We start from the raw sequence: 22,981 nt of genomic DNA on the forward strand, positions 1-22,981 counted from the left end.
GCTCTGTAAGCATGGAAAAGAGGCACTAGCAACGGCACTCCTCTGGGTGATCTCTAGGATTTGGGAGGAAGAGAGACTACCGGAGGAATGGATGGAAAGAGTTGTATGCCTCATCTATAAAAAGGGTGACTGGCTACAATACAGCAACTACCGCGGCATAACGCTGGTCAACGCTGCCTACAAAGTTCTGACGCAGTTCTTTTAGCGAAAGAATTCATAGGGCCGTACCTAGCGATCTTCACACAAGCACGCGCTACTGCGGATCAAATGTTCACTCTCCGGCAGATCTTTCAGAAAAGCCGGGAGTGCAACGTGCCCATACATCATGTTTCCGTGGACTTCAAAACAGCGTATGATACAGTTGATCGAGACCAGCTATGGCAAAAAATGCACAACTACGGTTTTCCAGATAAACTGACACAGCTTATCAAAGCTACCTTAGACCGAGTGGTGTGTTACGTGTCGGGGACACTCTCGAATCCCTTCGAAGCGCGCAGAAGGTGAGCCAAGGAGATGGATTATCCTGCACGTTGTTTAACATTGCCCTTGAGGGTGTGATCCGACGAGCGGGCATCGAAACGAGAGGCACGCTTTCAGCAAAGGTAGTCAACTCATGGGCTTCGCAGACGACCTGAACATTATTACCAGAAACTCAGCACCAGCCAGACTAAAAGAGGAAGCTAGAAGCGTTGGACTAGAAATAAATGCGTCGAAAACCAAGTATATGAAAGGAAGAGGCTCGAAAGAAACCAACATTCGCCTCCCACGGACGATGACCATGGACGGCGACGAACTCGAAGTGGTAGAGGAGGTCGTATACTTGGGATCTCTGGTAACTGCCGACAATAACATAAGCAAGGAGGTCCAACGACGTATTCAAGCTGGAAATCGCGCATACTGTGCCCTTCGTAGGACGCTTCGCCGCACGAAACTGACGATGTGCAAAACCCCTTATCAGACCGGTAGTTCTCTATGGACTGAAAACCGTGACGTGCGGCGGGCAATATTTGGTGGAGTACAAACCTAAAGCGGAGAGTGGCGTAGGCGTATGAACAACGAACTGCAGGCACTACTAGGAGATTCCCATTGTGCACCTGACGAAGGTCGGGAGGCTACGATGGGCCGGGCATGTCGCGAGGATGCCGAACGACAGTGCGGTAAAATCGGTTCTCTTCAAGAACCCCACCGGCACCAGAAATAGAGGACCAGGTTGGAGAGGATCTGCCAGTATCGAGACGTCTAGGAAATTGGCGACGAGTAGGCCAGGACCGAGTAGAATGGAGAAAAATTATTGATACGGCACAAGCCACTACGGCTCTAGGCTGATGAAGTAAGTAAGTGTTACTCACCAACGACAATATGTTATATCAAAACAATGGTTACCGTTCTATAAACTTTCCTGTTTAATAGAGACAGTTTTGCTATTCCGTAGTGATGATGATGAGATCTTGCATTATAAAAAACTTCTGGGTCAGAATTCGTGAAACGGATCACTAAAAATCGCGATGTCTATTTTTTTCAAATAAGTATTGAAAACTTCAAGAGTTTCACTCGGGAAGTTAATTTTTCCAATTTTTATTGAATTTGAGTAAGTTTTCAAGTTGTTATTGTCATTTGAAATTTAGGTCAAAATTGTGTTTAAACAGACATAGCTTTAAAAATATTGCATCGAATTTAATGAAATTTTCACAGCAGATGCATCTTAATATTTTTTAAATATTTTTTCAATAGTAACTATTTAAAACAAAATGTTGAAAATCTATGTTCTGGGGCACTGAAAATCTGAAAAAAATCACAAGTAATTTTGACGAAATTTCGAAACTACCCTGAAAATTTCGCGGTGGTGTTATTTTTTGATCAAAAGATATGGGCCTTCAAACTTGGTGCCGCAACGCATTTTCAAGCGAGAAATGCTCCTAAACCCAGTTTTCTTCAGTTCTCATACCAAAAAGTTCACCATAATGACTAAAAGTTATAACACGGGCGATATTACCCCGCTGATGCGTTCTGTACGGTTGTCCCCTAATTAAATTTTGCATTATTTTTTAGTAAAATGTGTAGGTAGCCTTGCGAGTTGTTAAGGGCATAAAGTATACTGTCTTCATCATTAAGTTGGGTAACAGACTGAGCATATTTTGACTATTTTGCGACTTTTAAACTAATTTTACAAACCTTACAGAATTTTTGCATATAACTGAAACTGGGATTGTCAGTAGTAGTACTACACACTCGCTTCTCGCTTGAAAATGCGTTCGGCACCAACTTTGAAAGCCCATATCTTTTGATGAAAAAATAACATCACCATGAAATTTTTCAGGGTAGTTTCGAAATTTCGTTAAAAATACTTGTGATTTTTTTCAGATTTTTCAGTGCCCCAGAACCCAGTTCTCCAAAAAAAAAATATTTTCGTAAACTACTTTTAGGATGCATCTGCTGTGAAAATTTCATTAAATTCGATGCAATATCTTTAAAGCTATGTCTGTTTGAAAACAATTTTGACCTGAATTTCAAATGACAATAACAACTTGAAAACTTACTCAAATTCAACAAAAATTGGAAAATCAACTTCCCGAGTAAAACTCTTGAAGTTTTTAATACTTATTTGAAAAAATTAGACATCGCGATTTTCAGTGATCCGTTTCACGAATTCTGACCCTTCTACTTTTATATACATAGATTTCAGGAAAATTATCTTGTTCGGTCTATGCATTTGGTCAAATTTTAATTCAATTATAGCTCAGCTTATCCATATTTCCCTTACGTATTTTAGGCTCTAACGGTTGAAAAAATATTTGCGTCAAATATTAAAAGTCGCCGGAAATCATCCACTTTAGATGCTCTAAAAAAGTTTAACAGCCAAACAGCCAAAAATTATACCACGAATTACGGAATATAATGATTAACTTTAAATAACAACCTTTTCTTAATAGAGTAAGCAAAGCAAAGCTTAGGTGCCTGCATTTTACTGTGGAAATAGGACCTTTCTGTTTACTAGACACATGCTTTGCAGTATACAGGACTATTGCGGGGCTAGTGCTACGATCCTATTGACGGGCTCAGTAAATGGTGTCTCAAATTTGTCTACCCCTCCTCTATCAATCTCCTACGCATCATTTTTTTTCTTTACGTATCATTCTGCTTAAGTAAATACCAAGTTTGACCTTCTTTATCTATGGCTTCTAAATGGCGATTTTCAGTTTCTGAGCATAGTCTGGGTTCTCGAAGGATAAATATTGGAAAGTGTTTGAACAATTTCAAGTTTTACACAGCTTCACAGAATCCGGTAGTTGCAAATTGGATTTTAAAATAGCGTCAAGAAACATAAATTTGCTGTTTCTTGGTGTCTGGAAGATCTCAATTTTACCCCGCTTTCCAGACATCATGACATATCGGTCTCTGAACGTCATCCTGTTCCAGAAAGCTCGTATTGGGAAATATATGATTGGTTTTGATGAATGTCCTAAAACCGGAAGTTTTGAATTTCAAACACCGCCGGACATTGATTCCCAGTCACCCATTTGGCATCTTAAACTAAAAGGCACAGTAACGCGGGCCGGGTACTAGCTAGTACCTGACATAAAAAGCGTGATTATGAAATACCGGAAAGAGTGTGAAATTATTAACATAAAAAAAAATTGACAAAAAGTCATAAATTTAAACTGATTTGAAATGGTAAAGATATTAATACTCACATTTTTATGATTGACTAATTTCATAAGCTTAAACTCCCTGTAGGCTCGTTTGGCATGGGTGACGTTTTGGAACGGTCGTGATAGCTTTTTGATGGCAACATTTTGCTGCGTTACTGTATCGTATGCGGCACTGCAAGAAGAGGAGAGAAGGAAGAGAAAAAACAAAATGTTACCCAGAGTTGTGTATCAATTTTAGTATTACGTGTTAATATCCATGTTAATGACACTTCGACATTTGTTGGCTTGTTAAACTCAGAATGGTTGAAGACAGAGACCCATTATATTGCCATTACACGCGTACTACAGTCACAAAAGCGGAAATGGTTGGTATGAGAATTTTGATTCGTTTTATTCGATGTTGTTCCTTCCCACTTCAACTGTCATCAAGTAGAGTAAGTAGAATTAGTTGTCGACATTTGTTATGCCACCGGCAGAAAATACAGATTAGACGTTAGACACATATGTGAGAATTGTTGGTTAATGAGCGAAACATGCCTTTGTATTGTTAGTAGTGACACTGATGGGTAACGATGGTGGATGTGGCCAAGCAGAGGCGACTTACCAGACCATTCCTTGGGCTCCGAACCCTTTCGCTTCTAGCCGAGTGTACCGAACGGGCACCTCGAATTCAGTATCACCGAATTGGTACTTCTCAAATGTGTCAGTCATTTTGTGATTATTTTTTTTTTATTTGTTTGTTGAGTTATGCCACTTAATCCTATTCCACTTTTGTTTAGGTGACTTCCTACTATAGTTTTTTATACCGTGTGTTGTCGACCGTACGTCAAATGAAGATTAAAATGTATATCAATAACGATGATTGAATTACTTCCTACTGGACCTATATGCTAACAATGGTTCAACTAAAAAGAGAGAAGGAGAAATAAAAACTAAAATAATCAACAGAAGATTAATTAACTGCTGACTGTGCTTGACTGGATGCCAGTTCAAATTATCTCTTTTCGCTCTTCTCGTACAGTAGTTTCCACCACCATCCAGGAAAGGTCGAATGATTTTGCTCGATAAGCTGCCATAGATGCAATTATTTCAATTGAATGATGGAGATGCCATTCTCAGAAACTTTCAGGTTATCTCCGTTACATGCCAGTCGTGTTTTAATTATGAATAGTTCTATCATAGATTACCGATCGAGATGGAGCCAAAGTTGGAATTGCTTGTTTGTTAATTCACCAGAAACGAATCAGTCAGAGGTAATAAATGAAGCAAACTTTCCCGCTTGTGAAGCAATTTAATTGAAGTGGTTACAAATTACTACTTACTACTGCAAACTTTAAAATTTAAAATTTAAAAAATGTGGGAGCCTCGTTCAATTAGCGACACTCAATTAAACACGCCTTCACGAAAAGCCATTGTAGAATCAGAGGTTCATTCATCCGCACAGCTCATTACAGCATTAGCAATTTTAGGTTGACAATCCCCCAGCCACAGTTCCACCTAGAGGTGGTGTTATTATTCAGCATAATATCATCAAAGGGAATTCGAGGGAGTCCCTTGCGTAGGGAATTAATTTCTACCGCACTCACCGAAGCTTGTTGCTTATCGAATGAATGAAAATTTATGCTAATTAAAGCCTTATCGACTAGTTCCGTTCTCGCTCTGTCTCTCGTTAAGTCACCCGAATCTCTCGTTGCTTCATCAAACGAACATAAGTCCTGCCCTCCACTTGTACATAATAACTTGCCAATCAGAGTGTGACATGTTGTTAGGGGCAAGCTCAGGATAAGTTGACTAAAATGGATGCAAGACGGTTCCTGGCATGGCACGTTTCCACGCAGCCAGGAACGAAAATTTTGCCGATGGGTATATCTTCTACTGAAGCTTACGGGAATGAACGTTTCACGGGCTGATAGAATCTACAGGAAGGACTTTTCCATACGTACTTGGTACGTCTTTTATACGCAGTAATCGGTTTACATCATCGCCATTATCTTGCTGGCACCGTATTGAGTGCAGTGCATTGTGCCTTGCCGAGCTGGAGACGTTCGACGTTCGAGGATAAGCCATCATTTGCATACTTTATCGAAGGGATTAATTTATCAATTCTAAATTGAGCCAAGAAAATTGTGGACAGGTCTTGGAAAGAGACGTATACAAATTGCATGTTCCATTTACCATGTGTCCCTCAGTCAATATTTTAACTAAACTTTCTTTTCAGAGAAACTTTCAATAGTAATGAGTCGTTCTTAGGATATGGGGTCATTAGGATGGGGACACAATTTTACTTAAATTCGTTTTTGAATGTTTTCTTCTGTTCATCGCATCTAGAATCTGCTTAGTTTTCTACTGTATCTGCAGTACTTAAAAAATTAATTTGAAATCCACTCACCGTTTAAAACTTCAACCTAGCAAACTACGTTACAGTTTCCAACAAACGGTTCCCCAAGCGATGAAATTGAACTTTTTCTACGAATACTCTCAAAGTACACTTTCATATGCATATAACCTTTGCTGCACATGACATGCACCGAAGACAAATCGGTAAGTGGATCAACATTCCCAGTTTCCTTCTCGGCTGAGCTCGAGCTCAAGCTCAACTTTGCTTACAGCATCCTTCCGAACGTGGTCGTCTTCTGTTTGCTACAATCTAGCAGGTGTATCGTAATAAAACTTACCAAACAATGCCTTGAGCACCGGATCCGATCGGTTTCAGATTCTGGTATCGCTTCAGAATGGTAAACTTGGTGTCGCCCACCTCGACGGTGTAGAAGGCGTGACGTGAGCTCATGTTGCAGCCACCAGAGGGTTCGGTTATCCTAACGTTCTTCCTTTAATCGTTGCTACTGCTGCTGCTGGTGGTGGCGCTGCTGCTGTTGCTGCTGCTACTAGTTTTATGATTATAGCTGTAGTTCCTGCTGTTATTGTCTGTAATGGATGGAGATAAAATGGCTTTTTAATCTTGGGAAACTTTGAGCTTAATAAATAGAGTAATTAGTTCCAGAGGTGTTAATTAAAGTTGGTTGAACGATTCACACTCGGTGCACTTACAGAAGTAGACTAGCTATTTATAAGTGTCCTGAAGACAAAGAAAAAATTGGTGCAGTGTCGTATTCATTTTCCCAGTTTCAACAAATCCATTTCCATCCGTACGAAAAGATCCACCTTGCTTTTGCCAGTTTTACAAAAGACACCGTCATGCTCGAAAATTGTGCTGAATGCTATAGAAAAGCCAGCTGTTTTTTTCGGAGGGTCGGTTTTCAAATGAATTTGTCAACCGCGTCGCTGCTGCTGGTACGGTTTTTATCCTCTGTTCTACGTAAAGCTTTATGTCGCAGTCTGTTTTGCTATTCATGGAAACTTTGAGCCTCCGCCGAAACGTGTCAGTAAGCAATCTGTGCAAAGAGTGAGTATTTGGCAACATTTCCATCCGTTATTTATGCGTCAGTCGACGGGCGGTGGCTTGAATGTGCCAGTGGCTTTGATGTGTGTGTGTGTGTTTATTTTCGTCCCGGCGTTGTCGTGATGATGATATCATTTGCGGCCCGTAATAATTGGCAATTTTGGCATGAGGCTTTTTGCAGATTTATGAATGAGACGTTCAAAATTTATCAAATTATTCTACGAAACAGATTAACATTTTCGAAATGTGACACACTTGATGGAGACTCGTGGTTATCCATGTCAGTGAGCTCCATAAACTGATAGGTTATTGTATTTGTTCTATTTTTAAACTTTGCTAATTACCAGCAAGTAAGAAAATGAAGCATGGGAATAATTTATCAACAATCGAGGGCATTGATAACTTTCTGGTTCATAACAAACTCGGTACATTAACCCTCGAAACGATGTTCCCGGACTGTTGGCTCAAGGTAAATTAAAAGTTCGTAATGAGTTTAAATTTTTTCTAATTAATTATTTAGCCTGGCTCTATCGTCCGGTTTCTTTTCGGTTTTATCCATCTTGTTTTGGTTAGCTTTTTGAACGGTAGCTTTTTTCGCTGTAAAACCATCACCTGTCAAAGTGTTTACTGATAAATTAAAAGTTAGAAAAACCTTAAAACTATGAAGAATAACGATTGAGGATATTTCAGTAATCGAAGAGTTTCGAAACCAACATCCATTACCTCACGTTTCAGTCAGCAGTGAGAAGGGACCCACGCTAAGGTAATCTGAAACGATTTTTCGGATAAAGCACTCAGATGTTCCCGTATTTTCCCCAGGAAATGAAGATACCGAAGCCAGAGGACCCATCGATAAGTGATCCGTCAGTGTAGAACATATTGTCGCAGTTGATGTTTCGATATTTATTGAAAAAAATCTTGAGGATCTGGTGCACGCGTAAATGATCCGGGATTTCACGAGTATCTTCTATCATGGATGTATCGAAAAACACAGTAGAATCAGAAGTATTTGGTAAGTCGACACGATTTGGAATATTCGAAGAAGGGTTAATATTTTGGGACATGTGATGGAAATACAATGTCATAAAACGGGTTTGAGAATTAAGTTCGATTAACCTTTCAAAATTTTCAATCACAGGACGTTTCAAGACCTCACATTTGATAAGATTACGAGAAGACAGACTCCAGAAGCGGTTTTTCAAAGGTAGAACACCTATGGTTTTTAAATATTATAAAAAAATTAAACACGAAAATAATAAATAATATAGAATTGAAATTCGACGCGAACACAAAAATTCTACTGTATACAATTACACTTTGTCAACAACACTATACTTCTATTGGCCTATTCAATTGGGCTTTTGTGGATTTATAGCAAACAACATCGCATAACATTGAAAATTTGTAGAAAATCACTAAAAAATTAATTGCAAACAATTGATTTTTAGTGGAATCTATAGAAAATTCCACTCAAGTCCATTTTATGAGAACATCAAGCAGACAATGTGTGCAGTAGGGAAAGCGAAAAATAAGCGAACTGGAAATATGACAGATTTGGAAAAATATACCGCATCCCGACGGGACTTAAACTCGCAATGTCCCTGTCTCCGGCATGGTGTTTTGACCAATTAAACTACGGAGGACGGTGGTACTGTTCCACAATCTATATGTGTATCACATTCCAATGCCGACTCATTCTATTGCTCATCCCTATTTATAGTTATTTATAGACTGAAAGGAATGTCTTAGCACACACAGAAGAGTCAGCTGATGCCGGTAGCTCTTATAGAACTGTGTGATCGAGACCAAAGTCAGTCTGAGTCGTGCTTGCAAGTGCGACACAACAACGGAAGGTGCTCCGTAGGGCTAAATTTTTCGAACTAAAATTTCTATTTTTAACGACGGCTTTTACCCGTTAACATTGAAGTTCATTAAGCATTTCCCTACTGCACACGTTGTCTGCTTAATGAACTTGAATGTTAACGGGTAAAAGTCGTTGTTAAAAATACAAATCTAGTTCGAAAAATCTATTTTATTAGGTAGATAAAATGGTAGTGTCTTCAACAAAGTTGTTTCCGTTAAAATGTGCGGCAAGTGGGAGGACATGATAGAGATAGACAGATAGGGAGAGATAGAGAGAACTAGAGATAGAGACAGAGATAGAGAAAGAGATAGAGAGAGATAGAGAGAGAGATAGAGATAGAGAGAAAGAGATAGAGAGAGATAGAGAAAGAGATAGAGAGAGATAGAGAAAGAGATAGAGAGAGATAGAGAGCGATAGAGAGAGATAGGGAGTGATAGAGAGAGATAGAGAGTGATAGAGAGATAGAGAGTGATAGAGAGATAGAGAGTGATAGAGAGTGATAGAGAGAAATAGAGAGTGATAGAGATAGATAGAGAGAGAGCGAGAGAGAGAGAGAGAAAGAGAGAAAAGTAGAAAAAGAGAGAGAGAGAGAGAGAGAGAGAGAGAGAGAGAGAGCATGAGGAAGGAAAAGAAACTAACGCAACGTTTCAAACAAAGAAGGCAGAAAGATTCAACATTTGGGCATGGCGGCAAACAGATAGAGATAACAAAATCAAACGCAAACATCATAGGAAACACGAAGACGCATAAATAAAGTAGAAGCTCCAAAAATTGCAAAAAAATTATGATATTAAATAATTCTTATATGAAATATAAAAACATATAAGAGAAAATAAAAAAAAAAGTGGAAAATATTCAAAACTAGAACAATAACAGAGACACTTAAGTGAAATAAAAAAGAGATTGAAGACACAACAAGCAAAAAGAAACGAGTTGAAAGGGGAGAAGTAAAAGCGAAAGCGATAATAATTAGCAAGCATAAAAAAATTGTTATTGAAAAAAGAATCAGATACAAGAATGCAGTTCAACCTGAGAACAGACATAAAAATGCAAAAGATGCGAGAAAAAGGAAAAATAGAGAGATACCTCAAATGTATTGAATGGACTGTAAGGAGAGAATAGAAAGGAGAAAAAGAAACACAGAAAGAGACAATAACAAAAGTAAACAGAGAAGGCTTAAATGAGAAAGATGAACAAATGAACAAATGAACAAGAAATAAAAGAAAAAAATTAGGAAGGAAAACGAAAATCTATTCGCAAAGTTTTAAATGAAGATTGAAAAAAGACTGAAATATATGGAAAAAATAAAAAAAAATAAACAGAAACAGTTGAAAGGAATTCAGTCTAAACTAATGAAAGAGACATTAAAATAAAATTAAAGTGAGACTGAGATAAACATGCCTACATTTTGAAATAATAAGATATTCAAATATATGAATAAAAGGAGATAGCAAAAGCAAATGAGACAGGAATAAGAAAGAAGGAAAGAATCGTAACTGAAAAGGGAATCAGATACAATAAAGCTACTAAATCTGAGAAAAGACACGAAAAAAAAAAGAGTTTTAAAAATAGGTAGATGTGTAAAATAGAGTGTGAGAAAAGAATACGAAAGAGAAAATGTTGACAAGAGAAAACAGAAAAAAAAAACAGAGAGAGAAACAATAATAAAAATAAATAAAAAATTGTTAAATTAAAATGGGTACAAAAGGAAAAGTGGTTTTTAAAAGGAGAATGAAAATTGAGAATAAAAGACCGAAGGGTAACAGGAATAGGAAACTTAGTTTTACTAAATTTTTTGAGTAAAAGTCAAAGAAAATAAAGTAGAAAAGGGCAATAAAATACGGATAGAATTATCAGAAACGGTATTTTTTACGCGGGTTGTTTTTCTTCATTACTCAGAAACAGTAGAAGATAACGACCACATTTCTATCAAATTTTCCATTTCAGGCCAAAAGAAATCATATATTCGCTTTAAAAACATACGTTACAAAAGACAAATTCAAACGAAACAGAAATTCTAAAGTAAACAGGAATTGTAACTGAAGAAGCAATCGGATATAGTGATGCAACTAAACCTACGAATATAAACAAAAGGGGTGAGTGAAGAGGAAAAACAACCAAATGTTCGAAAGGAAAAAAGAAAATGGAAAAAAAGAAAAGAAATGAAGAAACAGAAACTGGAGAGTGAAATAGGAATAGAAGAAATTAAACTAAAAATAATGAAAAATAAGAAATATTAGAGGAATAAGAGTAGAAAGGGATAAAACTCGAAGAAAAGAATAATGATTGGTAACATTATTCGAATGGAAATAACAGACCAAATGCATGTCATTGAAAAAAGGAGAGTAAATATTAAAAATTGACAAAAAATTAGAACAATAAGCAATAAAATTTCAAAAAGGTCGAATTTTTAACAAAAACTAAATTTGCAGCTATAATACAGTAAACTATCAGAAATGAATAATCAAAAATATAAAAAAACACAAAAGAAAACCGTCATGAGAAGCATTAAAACATTGAACAGAGAGAAAAATGATTAAATAACGATATGAGCAAACCATACAGGCAATAAATATCAAACGCAAAAGATATGAGTGAGGAAAAACGTCAGATAGTAAGTATTGAAAAATACAACAGGTAAAATGTATTGTGGAATACTACAAGGTAAACAGCCCTAGGGTTGGATGAAATGGTGACGTGGGACTAAACACTGTAATTAGGGGATTTTTTGTTACAAAATATACAGAGCCTGCAGACAGAATCAAGGTGTTTGCTCAGCGACTGTTCGTATTTTTATTTTCAGCCTCCCCTGGAAATCAATTTTTTGAAATATATTCAACAACACTCGAAAGAAAATCTTATATATTCGGCGATATTTGTAGTAGCCTGTAGTATTTTTTTTTGCAAACAACATGTATTTGACAAGGCACAAGCATATCATTCTTGTTGAAAAAGCACCAAAAATTTCTCGTAATGCGTCAAAGTCAGAATTAACTCTATATCCTCGAAAACCAAATCCAGTAATACTTACGTTATTTTAACAAATGGTTTTGTCTTATTGAACTTTGATTAAATCAAATCTTTGATATGGTTCTTACTTTCAAAATAATATAGACGCACTTACAAAGGTTCATTAAGTGGCAAACATAAGAAGATATGTCTAACAAAATTATTAACAAGTTCCAGCAGAAAAACCATAACAATCCACAATTCCATTTTTGTTTTTCGCTTGACAATTATTTTCATTTACCTACAACTACATTCGCTGTATTACGAAGACTGCTAATATACAAACGTTTATTATGATAAAACTTTGTATAAGAATATATCATCTAACCATTTTGAAATGTAAAGGGAGATTCTAATGAATCTTAGTAAATAAACCAAAAAATCACAAGCATTCGCAGGCTCTTACGCTTCTATAAATGTATATATGTGGAATTTACTCTTTCGATACTATCCGGTCACGATTATTTAGTTAATATCGAAGATATAATTGAATAAATATCCGTTGCAAAATTCACAATTCTTGTCGAATAGTTTATGGTAATCATATCAATCACCATCAACAGCAGCATTGCAGTTTTTCCTCGATTGCACGTGAATAGAAATGTACGAACAAAAGTGTACCACTGCAATATGAATAGTACCGAATAGTGCGAATAGAAGAGTACCGCTGCAATCATAGACGACGAGAGACCTGCGGTTCTTTACTCCACTGGTACTATTGCTTTTACCAGCATGTTTTCTTTCAAGACATCAGTTTTTATGAGGTTTTGAAAGCAGGTTTAGAAATTGTCCAGGAATGGAGATGGTTTCAAACTTTTCGGAAAACTTTTACCTTTGAGACATCATTTTAGTCTAAGCTCATGGAAGCAAAAATAAATTGACCTATTGAGGTGGGGAGACTCTGTCAATTTTTCTATCGATATTGATACAGAGAATATCACGGGAAACGGATGGTGTCCATTCACGCCGTCTGTGCTTGCGATGCTCACATGTAATTGGTTCATTGTCAATTTTCACCGTTGAGCAGTGAAGTAATAATGATAACTAGCGTTTTATAAAATTGTTACACATTTTATCTATCCAACAACATATTGGTTATTGTTATCCATCATGTGGTTATGCTGCTATTAACGTTTGAAATTTGACGCAACATTTGCCAGTTTCATTTCCAATTTTACAGAATGCATCCCAGTATAGTAAACAAAGACGTAGTCCCACGTCAAAACAAAAGGGAGATGAAAAATAAAAAAGGATGAATTAAGTTAGATGAGAGATGAAAAATAAAACAACTTGAAGAACATAGAAAAGGAAAATAAACGAATAAGAAGAAGAACGTAAATCGATAGGAAAAGTTTTAAATAAGAGAAGATGGAAAGAAAAAAAAGGTAGTATTAGTCATATTTAATAGTGACACTAATAAAAAGGTGAATATTACAATAACTGGAACAAAAAAGAATTAAATATTCAACTAAATTAGAGACAACTATATTAAGAAACACGGAAATAACACGAAAATTTCTTAAAATAAAATATAAAAAAACTGGGAATCTTGGTGATATTGTATGTGAATAAAAAATTTGATCTTTAATGAGAGTCAAGAAAAACTGAGAAGATTATAATATTTGAAATATTGATAAGAATAATCTTATGAATAAAATAAAGATATGAGCAAACATGAAAAAATTAATTAGAAAAATAGTTACCTAAACTAAATTAGGACAAGAAAAATTCGAAGAGGAAAAATCGATGAAATTACGAACCCGTTTTTTTTTTTGTTTGCCTCTCATCACCCGATGGTTTCTTTTATAAGCCCAACCAAAATAATCGACTTTGCGCCATGCGTCTACATTAAAACAGTTAGGTGTCGCACACAAACTACGTAACGGTGAAAATCTAGATTGCAAACCCTCTATGCCACATATAACAATAAGTCCCACTAGTTCCAAGTCCACAAGTATCACGTTCACAAGTCCACAAGTGCGAAATCCACAAGTCCCAAGTACTAAGTCCACAAGTCCCAAGTCCACAAGCCCCAAATTCACAAGTCCCAAGTCCACCAGTCCCAAGTTCCAATTCCGAGATTAGATACAAGGTGATTCGAACCTAGAAAACAAGTCCCAAGTTCACAAGTCCACCAATCCAGAAGTGTCAAGTCCACAAGTCCCAAGTTCCAAGTCCCAAGTCCACAAGGTCCAAGTTCACCAGTACCACGTCACAAGTCCCAAATCCACAAGTCCACCAGTCCACAAGTCTAAAGTCCACAAGTCCACAAGTACCAAGTCCACAAGTACCAAGTCCACAAGTCCTAAGTCCTCAAGTCCCAAGTCCACAAGTCCCAAGTTCCAATTCCATGATTAGATACACGGTTTCATGTCCCAAGTCCACAAGTTTCATGTCCAAAGTCCCAAGTCCCAAGTCCCAAGTCCCAAGTCCACAAGTCCACCAATCCACACGTGTTAAGTCCAGAAGTCCACAAGTCCCAAGTTCGTAAGTCTCAAGTCCACAAGATGCAAGTTCACCAGAACCACGTCACAAGTAGCAAGTCCCAAACCCACAAGTCCACGACTCCACAAGTCCCAAGTCTACAAGTCGCAAGTCCATAAGTCCTAAGTCCACAAGTCCCAAGTCCACAAGTCTCAAGTCCACTAGTCTCAAGTCCACAAGTCCCAAGTACCAATTCCAAGATTAGAGCACGGTGACTCGAACCCGAAAAACAAGTCCCAAGTCTACAAGTCCAGAAGTCCCCAAGTCCGCAAGTCCCAAGTTAGAAGTCCAAATTTTCATGTTTCAAGTCCACAAGTCCCAAGTCCACAAGTACCAAGTCCACAAGTCCCAAGTCTTGAGCCCTTCAAAACGAGAACGCCGTGAAAACTTGATAGGGTATCGAACGTCTTCGTCAGTGGTTTTCTACGAGAGTTTTTCTGCAGCAATCTTATGCAAAAAGGGGCCGAAGAGAATCACTGACGAAGACGTTCGATACCCTACTTAATGTAAATTTTTTGAAAAATTAAAAAAAAAAATGAAGTCTCCTGGCTCTCAAGTATTTCAAAACGGCGAACAAAGGATTGTATCTTCCTTTTCGTAAAGTTATTGTTATTTAAGTGCAATTCAATGCCAAAAGACTAAAATGTTAAGAATCTTTGAAAATTTGAAAAACGTTGATTTTTTGGGCAACCCTGTAACAGAAAGTGACCTGCTAAGGGTCAATCGAAAAATGAGTCTAAAATTTTTTAATAAAGAACAACTCCATCGATTTTGAGTACGATCGGAGCAAAATTTTCGATCAGGATTTATTATGGAATTTCTGCATTAAGAAAAGTAATTACAAAAACGAAACATGCAAAATGTTGAATAAGATATTCTTATTTTATAAACATTGTGAAATCCCAAAACATGCCTTTTTTTATATTTGTTTTTGCAGTTGCGTTCTTACCATAAATAGCAGTCAAAAAGTTCGCTCGCAAAAGCTTCCCCGCTTTTGTTTTGTGTCAAAACTTTTGTTTCTGCCTGATATACGACAAAAAGAATATAGATGTTTTTTATTTTGAGGAAAACATCCTACTAGAGGAGTTGCTTATTCATGTAACCATCAATCATTGTTAGGATGGTTCCGCCAGAGAAGGTCGTAAACAATTCGAAAGTTAAGACCATGGCATGGTGCTGAGAAGCACTGAATATATTCTTCACCTGGTCTATGTTTCAGAATTATGACAGAAGATGGATCTCAGACCATTACTATCGCGCGTCTGTCACGTCGAGTTTCGTCGTGATTTGCAACATCGCAACACAATTCACCCTTTAAACAATGGTCTGTTATGTAATGTCGCTTTTTTACCCGCATTACACCGAGACGACCCTTGATACAAAAACATCCGACAAGATTGATGTTCGAGAGCACCCTAAATAGAACACAAAAACGCCGCAACCCGAGCCGCAGTTCGCATTGGAATGGTGCCAGTAAAACAAACTTATCGGGTCACGATTCCCAGCATGAACTGCCTGCCGGTCAGCTTTTCGGCGACATCCTTCATGCCTTTTCATGGGACGCGCCCAATTCACTAAATTGCAGTTTGTGTACTTTTTATCTTGATCTCGGTTATTTTTTATTGGAAGAGTGTCCTTGCAATGCAAAGTCATCAGAGCGTTATGGGGACCTTATTTGAGTAGGAAAGTTTCACGTAAAGCTTGATATTCGCTTAGTTAAAGTTGTCGTCGATGGAGGTTGGAATTTCACCGGGGATAGAACATGTCAAGGTAGAAGGCAAGCCAAAATTTGTAAAATGAACCTGTCACGCTAAAGTGGCTGGCTCTCGAGCGGTCTAGTGGTGAAACCTCATCCCATGCGCCAAGACTAGCGCGAACCAGTGACAGAACCGTGCCACGAATGGTGGATTTTTCGCCATCATCATCACTTCCCATCGCCGTTTGTGCAAACCGAAGGATATCCGCAAGCGCCAGAGTACGTGCAATCAAATTATAAAATCATTTGCAGCAAGATGATGTCCATCGTTTCTACTTTGCACGAGATTGGTTCCTACATGTCACGCGGCGGCCCGTGCGGCAGCTTGAAGTTAAAGTTCAGTATGAAGAGGATTTTTTTTGCTTTAGTTTGGCGTTGATTGGAAGCTTAATCTACATTGCAAAACAGCGCAATCGATAAGTCATACATTTTCCAGACTGACAGTTGATCCAGTTTACCACTCAGCAGAGATGATTATCGTGGCGAAAGATTGTACTCTACATGTACCATGCTCGAGAGCTCCGATGACACAACCGCTGTGCAGCATCGCTGCGCCAGCATGGACATGGAAGCACCGTCTTGCCCGCTCCATCCGGCAAGAAAATATGATCCTATTGAATAATGCATATTACAGTAAATCTTCACGAAACGAACAGAGAAAAGAAAAGACGTTGAGACTTTATTGCTACTTGGAGAAATATTTTTTTGCTGTGGAAGAAAAAAAAAATTCGCCCGTAGCTAGTTTGAAGCCGTCTTTGATTTTTCATTATTCTGACGCCCGGTCAATGGAGGTGTGTCATTTTCTGAACTTACCATAATGTAGAAGATCCCATTCTACTTTGGAAGGTACGAAGAATCTATGATTGTTCAGCGAGGTTAGCAGAGATGATATCTGAAACTAAAAAAGGAATATAGTTAAGAGCTTTGAAAAATTAACTATAGAAAAAATTGATAAAATGATTGTTATGATATTTGAAAGTTCATTCCTGCACGCTTAATGGAGACGCATTGTAATTTGTTATATACAAGAGTCATAGAGCAATCTTTGACATCAAATTGCAGACAAAGGGGGGTTTGTGTACTTTTCGCTGTGAAAGCATTCATCCCCATTTTATGATGATAAAATTAACGAGTGCTAGTTTAATTAAACCGCCGTTATTGAACAGGACACCAGCAGTTTTTTTGCGGGACGGATTTGTTAACCCCGGGAGCGTTTTGTGGTCCGCTGGTATTGACTGTGGGACCTGGTAAACAAGCCATAACTTTCGGTCGGTGCCCAATACTAACGGGTGCGTTGCTTTGATGATGCTAATAGGATTAATGAAAATTCGAGGTGAAAAGTTTTCATTTGCATTCGTACAGAACTGAAATTGCGTTGCGGTTTGTTTGCCATTGGATTGATATAAACTGAAAAAAACTATCCCACCAAACCACCTTTAAAAATCTACGCTTTAAATTTCCTGGTAAGAATCACTAGGAGCCATAATTTCACAATCGAATGCTTTTCTCGTAACGCTCGAGTGAGGATGAATTTATCTCTATGATGGCTGTCAATCTTCCTTGCGGCTGCCTTTCACCGGATCGTTTATTTTTGGGTGCTGAAGATTATTTTAATCCTGCACGAAGGTGGTTTCCGTTATACATATAAATCTTTCCTCCATTCCACAGTGTTTACCGATAGGTACACAGGCCTACAGATGCGGGTTGTACTAATCGGCTCAGAATAGACCATTGATCAAGGGTTCCATATTCGCTCGAATGAAGCCGGATATATGTGTGTTTACAGTATGATGCTTTGTGTACATATTTATTTAATGTATGAATCGTCTCAGTCTGTGAGATTGAGTTTGCTCAAAGCTATGAGATGGAAACTGTAGTTCGATCGACTTTCGAGCACCAATTTCAGTTCTATGTAAACCGCATAATAAAATCGTCTGGTTTGCTGCATCTGTCGCCAACCAGAAAATAATGACCTTCGAGATCCACTAAAGCTTCATTACTTGTGAAGTGGAACGGCTGTAGTCTGGTAGCAGAACAAACCTGCAGAGATGCCTTGACTCTAGGAGTGTTGCTGCGATTGGGCGAAAACAAATTTGCGAAATAATTGAATTTGGTGGTCTTCAGAGTCCCTACTGGTAGCAATTTGTTTTTTTTTTCATCACGTCCTCGAGTGACCAGTCAATTTTCAGTGTCGAAAGCAGTTTAATCCCCGGTCGAAATGATGTGATAAATATTCATGAAATGAGAGCAATTAACTTTTGCAAATGAAATTTTGAAACGACTTTGATGGGAAACCGACTGTCACATGCATAATTACTGTGAGTGTTTGTACCTGAAGCAAAAAAAAACGAAAAACACGTGGTTTAATTGGGTCGATAATATTCCAGATTGGCACGACACGATAACCATGATGATGTTCATGCCGGTCGGTGAAAAATAGCTAAATTGAATTCAGTAGCTGTATGCAGTGGGTTCGTTTTGCTTGTCAATAGGGACAAGAGGGACAAATAAAAATATGGAATTATCTGCATAACAAATGTTCGCTCTCTTTTTCTCTATGCAATAAACTGCTTTTTGATGTTTTACGTGTCGCAATTTTATGCAAACAATTATCATTTCCACCAATCTCAATGAGATGCACTCTTTCGAACGGAAAATATTTTTTTGAATATTAAATAGCTATCGAGTGAAAAACTTGTTATGGAAAAAGTAGGCACAATACGCATATTCGCCATTGAAAAACAAACTGAATAGTGCTTGAGGTGGGAGGCATGTTTTCCACTGATTCAGATGCTGTTTCATGTGAATATGTTGATCCGTTCAAACATCAATCAGGTTTAATTTCCGATGGTTGAAACCGGTGCATATTTCTGAAAATCAAACCCACGCGCGGGGAATTAATACGCTTCCTTTTTACTTCGTGCCTCATAAATGACACAACAATAAGTACTGTTTTATGCTTGATAAAGGAAGCTAAAATAAATTTAACGTATGTTCATTTTTTTAAATTGGTCTGCGATTTATATCGCAAAAATACCTTGAAGATCTGCAAGAAAGCCTCCAAAATATAACGGATCAACAAATTATTAAGGAAACAGCAAATACCTTCAATACTAAAGAATATAACTATAAAAAATGTCTGTCAAAATTCCTTAGAATTAAAAGATTATGAATAAATTCTCCTTTTGATATGATATGTTATGATTTGAGAAAATTTTTTGTTTATAATCCACTTGCGTAAGATTTTAATCTTCTCAAAACTGCTACCTTTGAGTTGTAGTTCCAATTTACCACACCCCAAATAAACAGATTTAGGAAAGCATTTATGTTTTAAAAAACTTGAGAATTTTGTAGCATTTCGAGTAAATCGGCTTGAAATTTAATGATTCTCGATGATGATCTGAAGCTTATTGAAAGGATTCTTGACGGATTTTTGATGGAAAAGATTCTTGAAAGTATTCTTGAGAGCATTCAAAAAAGCATTCCACTCTGAATCTACCGTTTGGATCCTGAAACTGTAAACTCGCGCTTTTCATAGATTGCTTAAACATAGTTTCAAGAATTTGTGGAAATTATTGGTATCCCACAAATTTCTTCATCTGAAGTTTAGAGTAAAGAACTCTTACGGTTCTTCTAAAATCTTCCAAGATTCCATGAAAATCTATGAACGGTGGGAACTTTTAGTTTGGGTTTCCAATCGCTTGCAGATTTGAAGCTCGATTCTTTCAGGATTTGAGAATTTTCAGATCCTTTTGGATTCTTTCGGTTTTCTTGTTGTTAGTATTATGTGTATTCCAATGTATTACTATTTCTGATAATTTAACATAAAAAATATTTTTTAAATTTTCATCCATAACCTGATTAGGTACTTTTTTTTTAATTTAAGAGTCTGAAAAGTTTCATTTGTATCAAAATGTTTACAAAGTGAAGTTCTGTTAAATGTGTTTCATTATTATTAATCGACCTGCTGGCGAGTTGCAGCCATAGACCGAAATGAATGGAGACGACTTCTTCGAACAGCAAGGGACACTTCGGCCTGGAGTTGAGGTTCCAGAGTTTTGTCAAACTATTAATTAGACTTATTTTAGATCTTTATTTGGCATTTCCGGTATACGTGTGTGCTGGATATTTTCGATTTTTAATGGATATTGCATTGAGATTTATAATGTTTGAAAAACTTCTTCATTGGAAAGATTTCTAATATGCTTTTTAGAAATTTATTTGAGAACTTTCTATAAAGGAATGTAAAAATGTTCGCTTTTTTTAAATTTCGGGCAGAACTTTGTTTTTCATACATTCTTTAAATTCAAGACGCGGTCGCGAGACGTGGCAAGAATCCATTGAAAACCTTTCTAATGACGCTGCAATTGACGAAATATTTTGAGTGAGGAAAGAATCTCTTATTGTTACCAAGGCCCTTTCGAAAAGTTACGCGAGAAATTATTCAAACGTCAGAACTTTGAAATTCCTCTAAATTCCAGATAGAAATCTATGGAATCTCAATAATCTCCATAAGGAATTTATGAAATTCGAGAATAACGTAAATATTTCGATATTTTGGATACCGCAAAAGATAAAAAAACTACTGGTCGCTGTGGAGCTCATGCAAAAAACAGGGAAATATTTTATTATTTTTCGTGTCTTTTGATATCAAAAATATTTTTTGCCCTCAAAAATCAACCTAATATGGGTTTTCCACTTTTGAAAGAATATTTTGGGTTCTGCCCGACCTTTGTTCGAAAAGCCGCCACTGTGTGATCGGACATGGAGTTGAAAATCTAGGGATTTTTCAGGCCAATAATATTGGAGTTCAACTCTGGTTAGTGAAATAGTTCACAAATTTGTCAGGTTGAATAAGACCCTTTTGTTTTAGATTTTCATATCACGACGTAGTCGAATGAGTCGACACTTTTGCCATGCCACACAACTAGAAAGTGCATCCGCTACCACATTGTCCTTCCCCTTTTGATGGATAATGGTCATATCGTAGGGTTGCAAAGTCGGCTACAAAAATGTGGCGAAACTTTCCACTTAGTGGTCAAAATGAGCAAAATGAGCAGGAGAATTATTAACCAGGGGAAACAATGTACCGATCGATGAAATTTTTAGATGACAACCGAGAGCGTCTCTCTATGGCAGTGTTGGTATTGGCAAAATAAAGACAGTCGACAGATAAAATAAATTGCGACTATAACGCTGCCGTCTAGTTCCCCATACACGAATGTTTTTTTTCTTTGCTGTTTACCTTATTCCCATGTCGACGATAGTATGTATGGTAACATATAACACACATCCTTCAATGCACAGCCGCTCTATTGCCGAGTTTGCTTGTCTTTGCACGAAGGCTGTCGGCAAGGTGCCGAGCAGTCCTTGCGCTTCTTCTTCCCACAGCCTTTTTTAAACAGCCGTCAAACGACATCCATTATAGGCAAATAAAAAAGAGAGAAAAAATGTCTCCGGTGGATTCGGACTGTTGCCGACACACGCTGTTTGTGTAGTGTGGACGCGATTGTCTGTATAAAAAATAGTTTCTTCTTTTTACTACATTCGCAATCCCGAAGACATCTTCCAAATGATGCCGAATCGAAACACGGAGTACATTTTACGTTTCCTCTTGTGATGCTCTGTTGCCAATACGTTCTCAATGTAACTATCGGACTGCCAGCACGATAGGTATCACGAACAAACAGCAATACGGAAAAAACCCCTTGGCAGACACTAAAAAAAAACTGTACCATTGGCATGCCTGTCTGTAACATGTGTGAAATGCAAACTTTCCGCATATCCCGGAATGCTAAATAGATAGAAGCGTAGGCAACACTTCTTTCTCACAGGTGTGCTAATTTCTTTTGCGGCCTGGCAAGTTTGTGTATTTATTTATTTATTTATTTCTAACATATCAACAGACAAAATATGGTTCTACTGACGGACCCTAAGTAATCTAAAAATAAATAGTTTTAATATAGCCACGTGGAAGGTTAAAATCGAAAACCGAAATAGCCTCTTAAAGGTTCGTTGCCTTTGGCTCTGTAGTTGGTATGACTAAAAGGTAACCTAAAAAGACACTATTGCGAAAAGCTCTAGAGCGCACATTAATATTCAATTCGCTGAGGAGTACAGGGAAGTCGATGTTGTTCTTGAGAATATTTGCAATTAGCATGACATGTGAAAGGTCTCGCCTCGTTCGTAACCAATTAAATTCGATGAGAAGCCTACGACTCTCATTACTCGGCAACTGGTGTGGGTTGCACTATGGCAATCGTCGAAGTAAGAATCGAACAAATCTTCGTTGAACTGTCTCAACTCAATCAGCACCAGGGCAGTATTCAAGTATTGAAAGAACAAGAATTTCAAGCAATATATGTCACTACACTTTTTGGCCAGTCTCATAACGAATTTCAAACAACGAGATCCTTTGGCAACGATGTTAGTTATGTACTGTTTGAACGTCAATTGATCGTCAGGTCTTTGATGCATGTAGCTCTATTGATACCGCTTCCTGCAAGATGATAGTTGAAACGAAGCGTTTTTTGCGTAAACGAAATATCCGAACATTTTTCGAGGTTCAGTGATCAATTGTTTTCGCTCATTGTCTTTCAAGGAAATAAGCATCCTCACTAGTCAGGATTTCAAAAAACATTTTGGATCATCGGTAAATCACAGTCGTGGGTCTTTGAGGGAAAAGTTTACATCGTGTATGTACAGTAGGAGAAACAAAGGTCCAGGATGGCTTCCTTGGGGTGCTCCGGAAGTTGCAAAGAACTCTTTAGAAATAAAACCGGATATATTGACTGCTAACCGGCGATTGCTAAGATATA

The 22,981-nt window shown here is 37.4% G+C and overlaps 1 protein-coding gene across 9 annotated transcripts in view; it reads right to left on the minus strand.

The window, feature by feature from the left end:
• The window catches only part of LOC129732598 (stress-activated protein kinase JNK), a 131,226-nt gene that overhangs the window by 13,705 nt on the left and 94,540 nt on the right, over nucleotides 1-22,981 (minus strand). For 8 of the 9 annotated variants that reach the window (XM_055693600.1, XM_055693595.1, XM_055693599.1 and 5 more), the window contains 3 exons: nucleotides 16,977-17,061; nucleotides 6,326-6,575; nucleotides 3,693-3,822 (listed from right to left, as the gene is read on the minus strand). In XM_055693600.1, the coding sequence (XP_055549575.1) occupies nucleotides 3,693-3,822; nucleotides 6,326-6,438 (243 nt within the window). In that variant the 5' untranslated portion in view covers nucleotides 6,439-6,575; nucleotides 16,977-17,061. Of the gene's footprint in view, nucleotides 1-3,692; nucleotides 3,823-4,254; nucleotides 4,556-6,325; nucleotides 6,576-16,976; nucleotides 17,062-22,981 lie in introns of all 9 variants that reach the window. The other variant, XM_055693601.1, reaches the window with a different exon arrangement.

The sequence above is a fragment of the Wyeomyia smithii genome, chromosome 3 (assembly GCF_029784165.1).
Source record: "Wyeomyia smithii strain HCP4-BCI-WySm-NY-G18 chromosome 3, ASM2978416v1, whole genome shotgun sequence".
NCBI lineage: Eukaryota > Metazoa > Arthropoda > Insecta > Diptera > Culicidae > Wyeomyia > Wyeomyia smithii.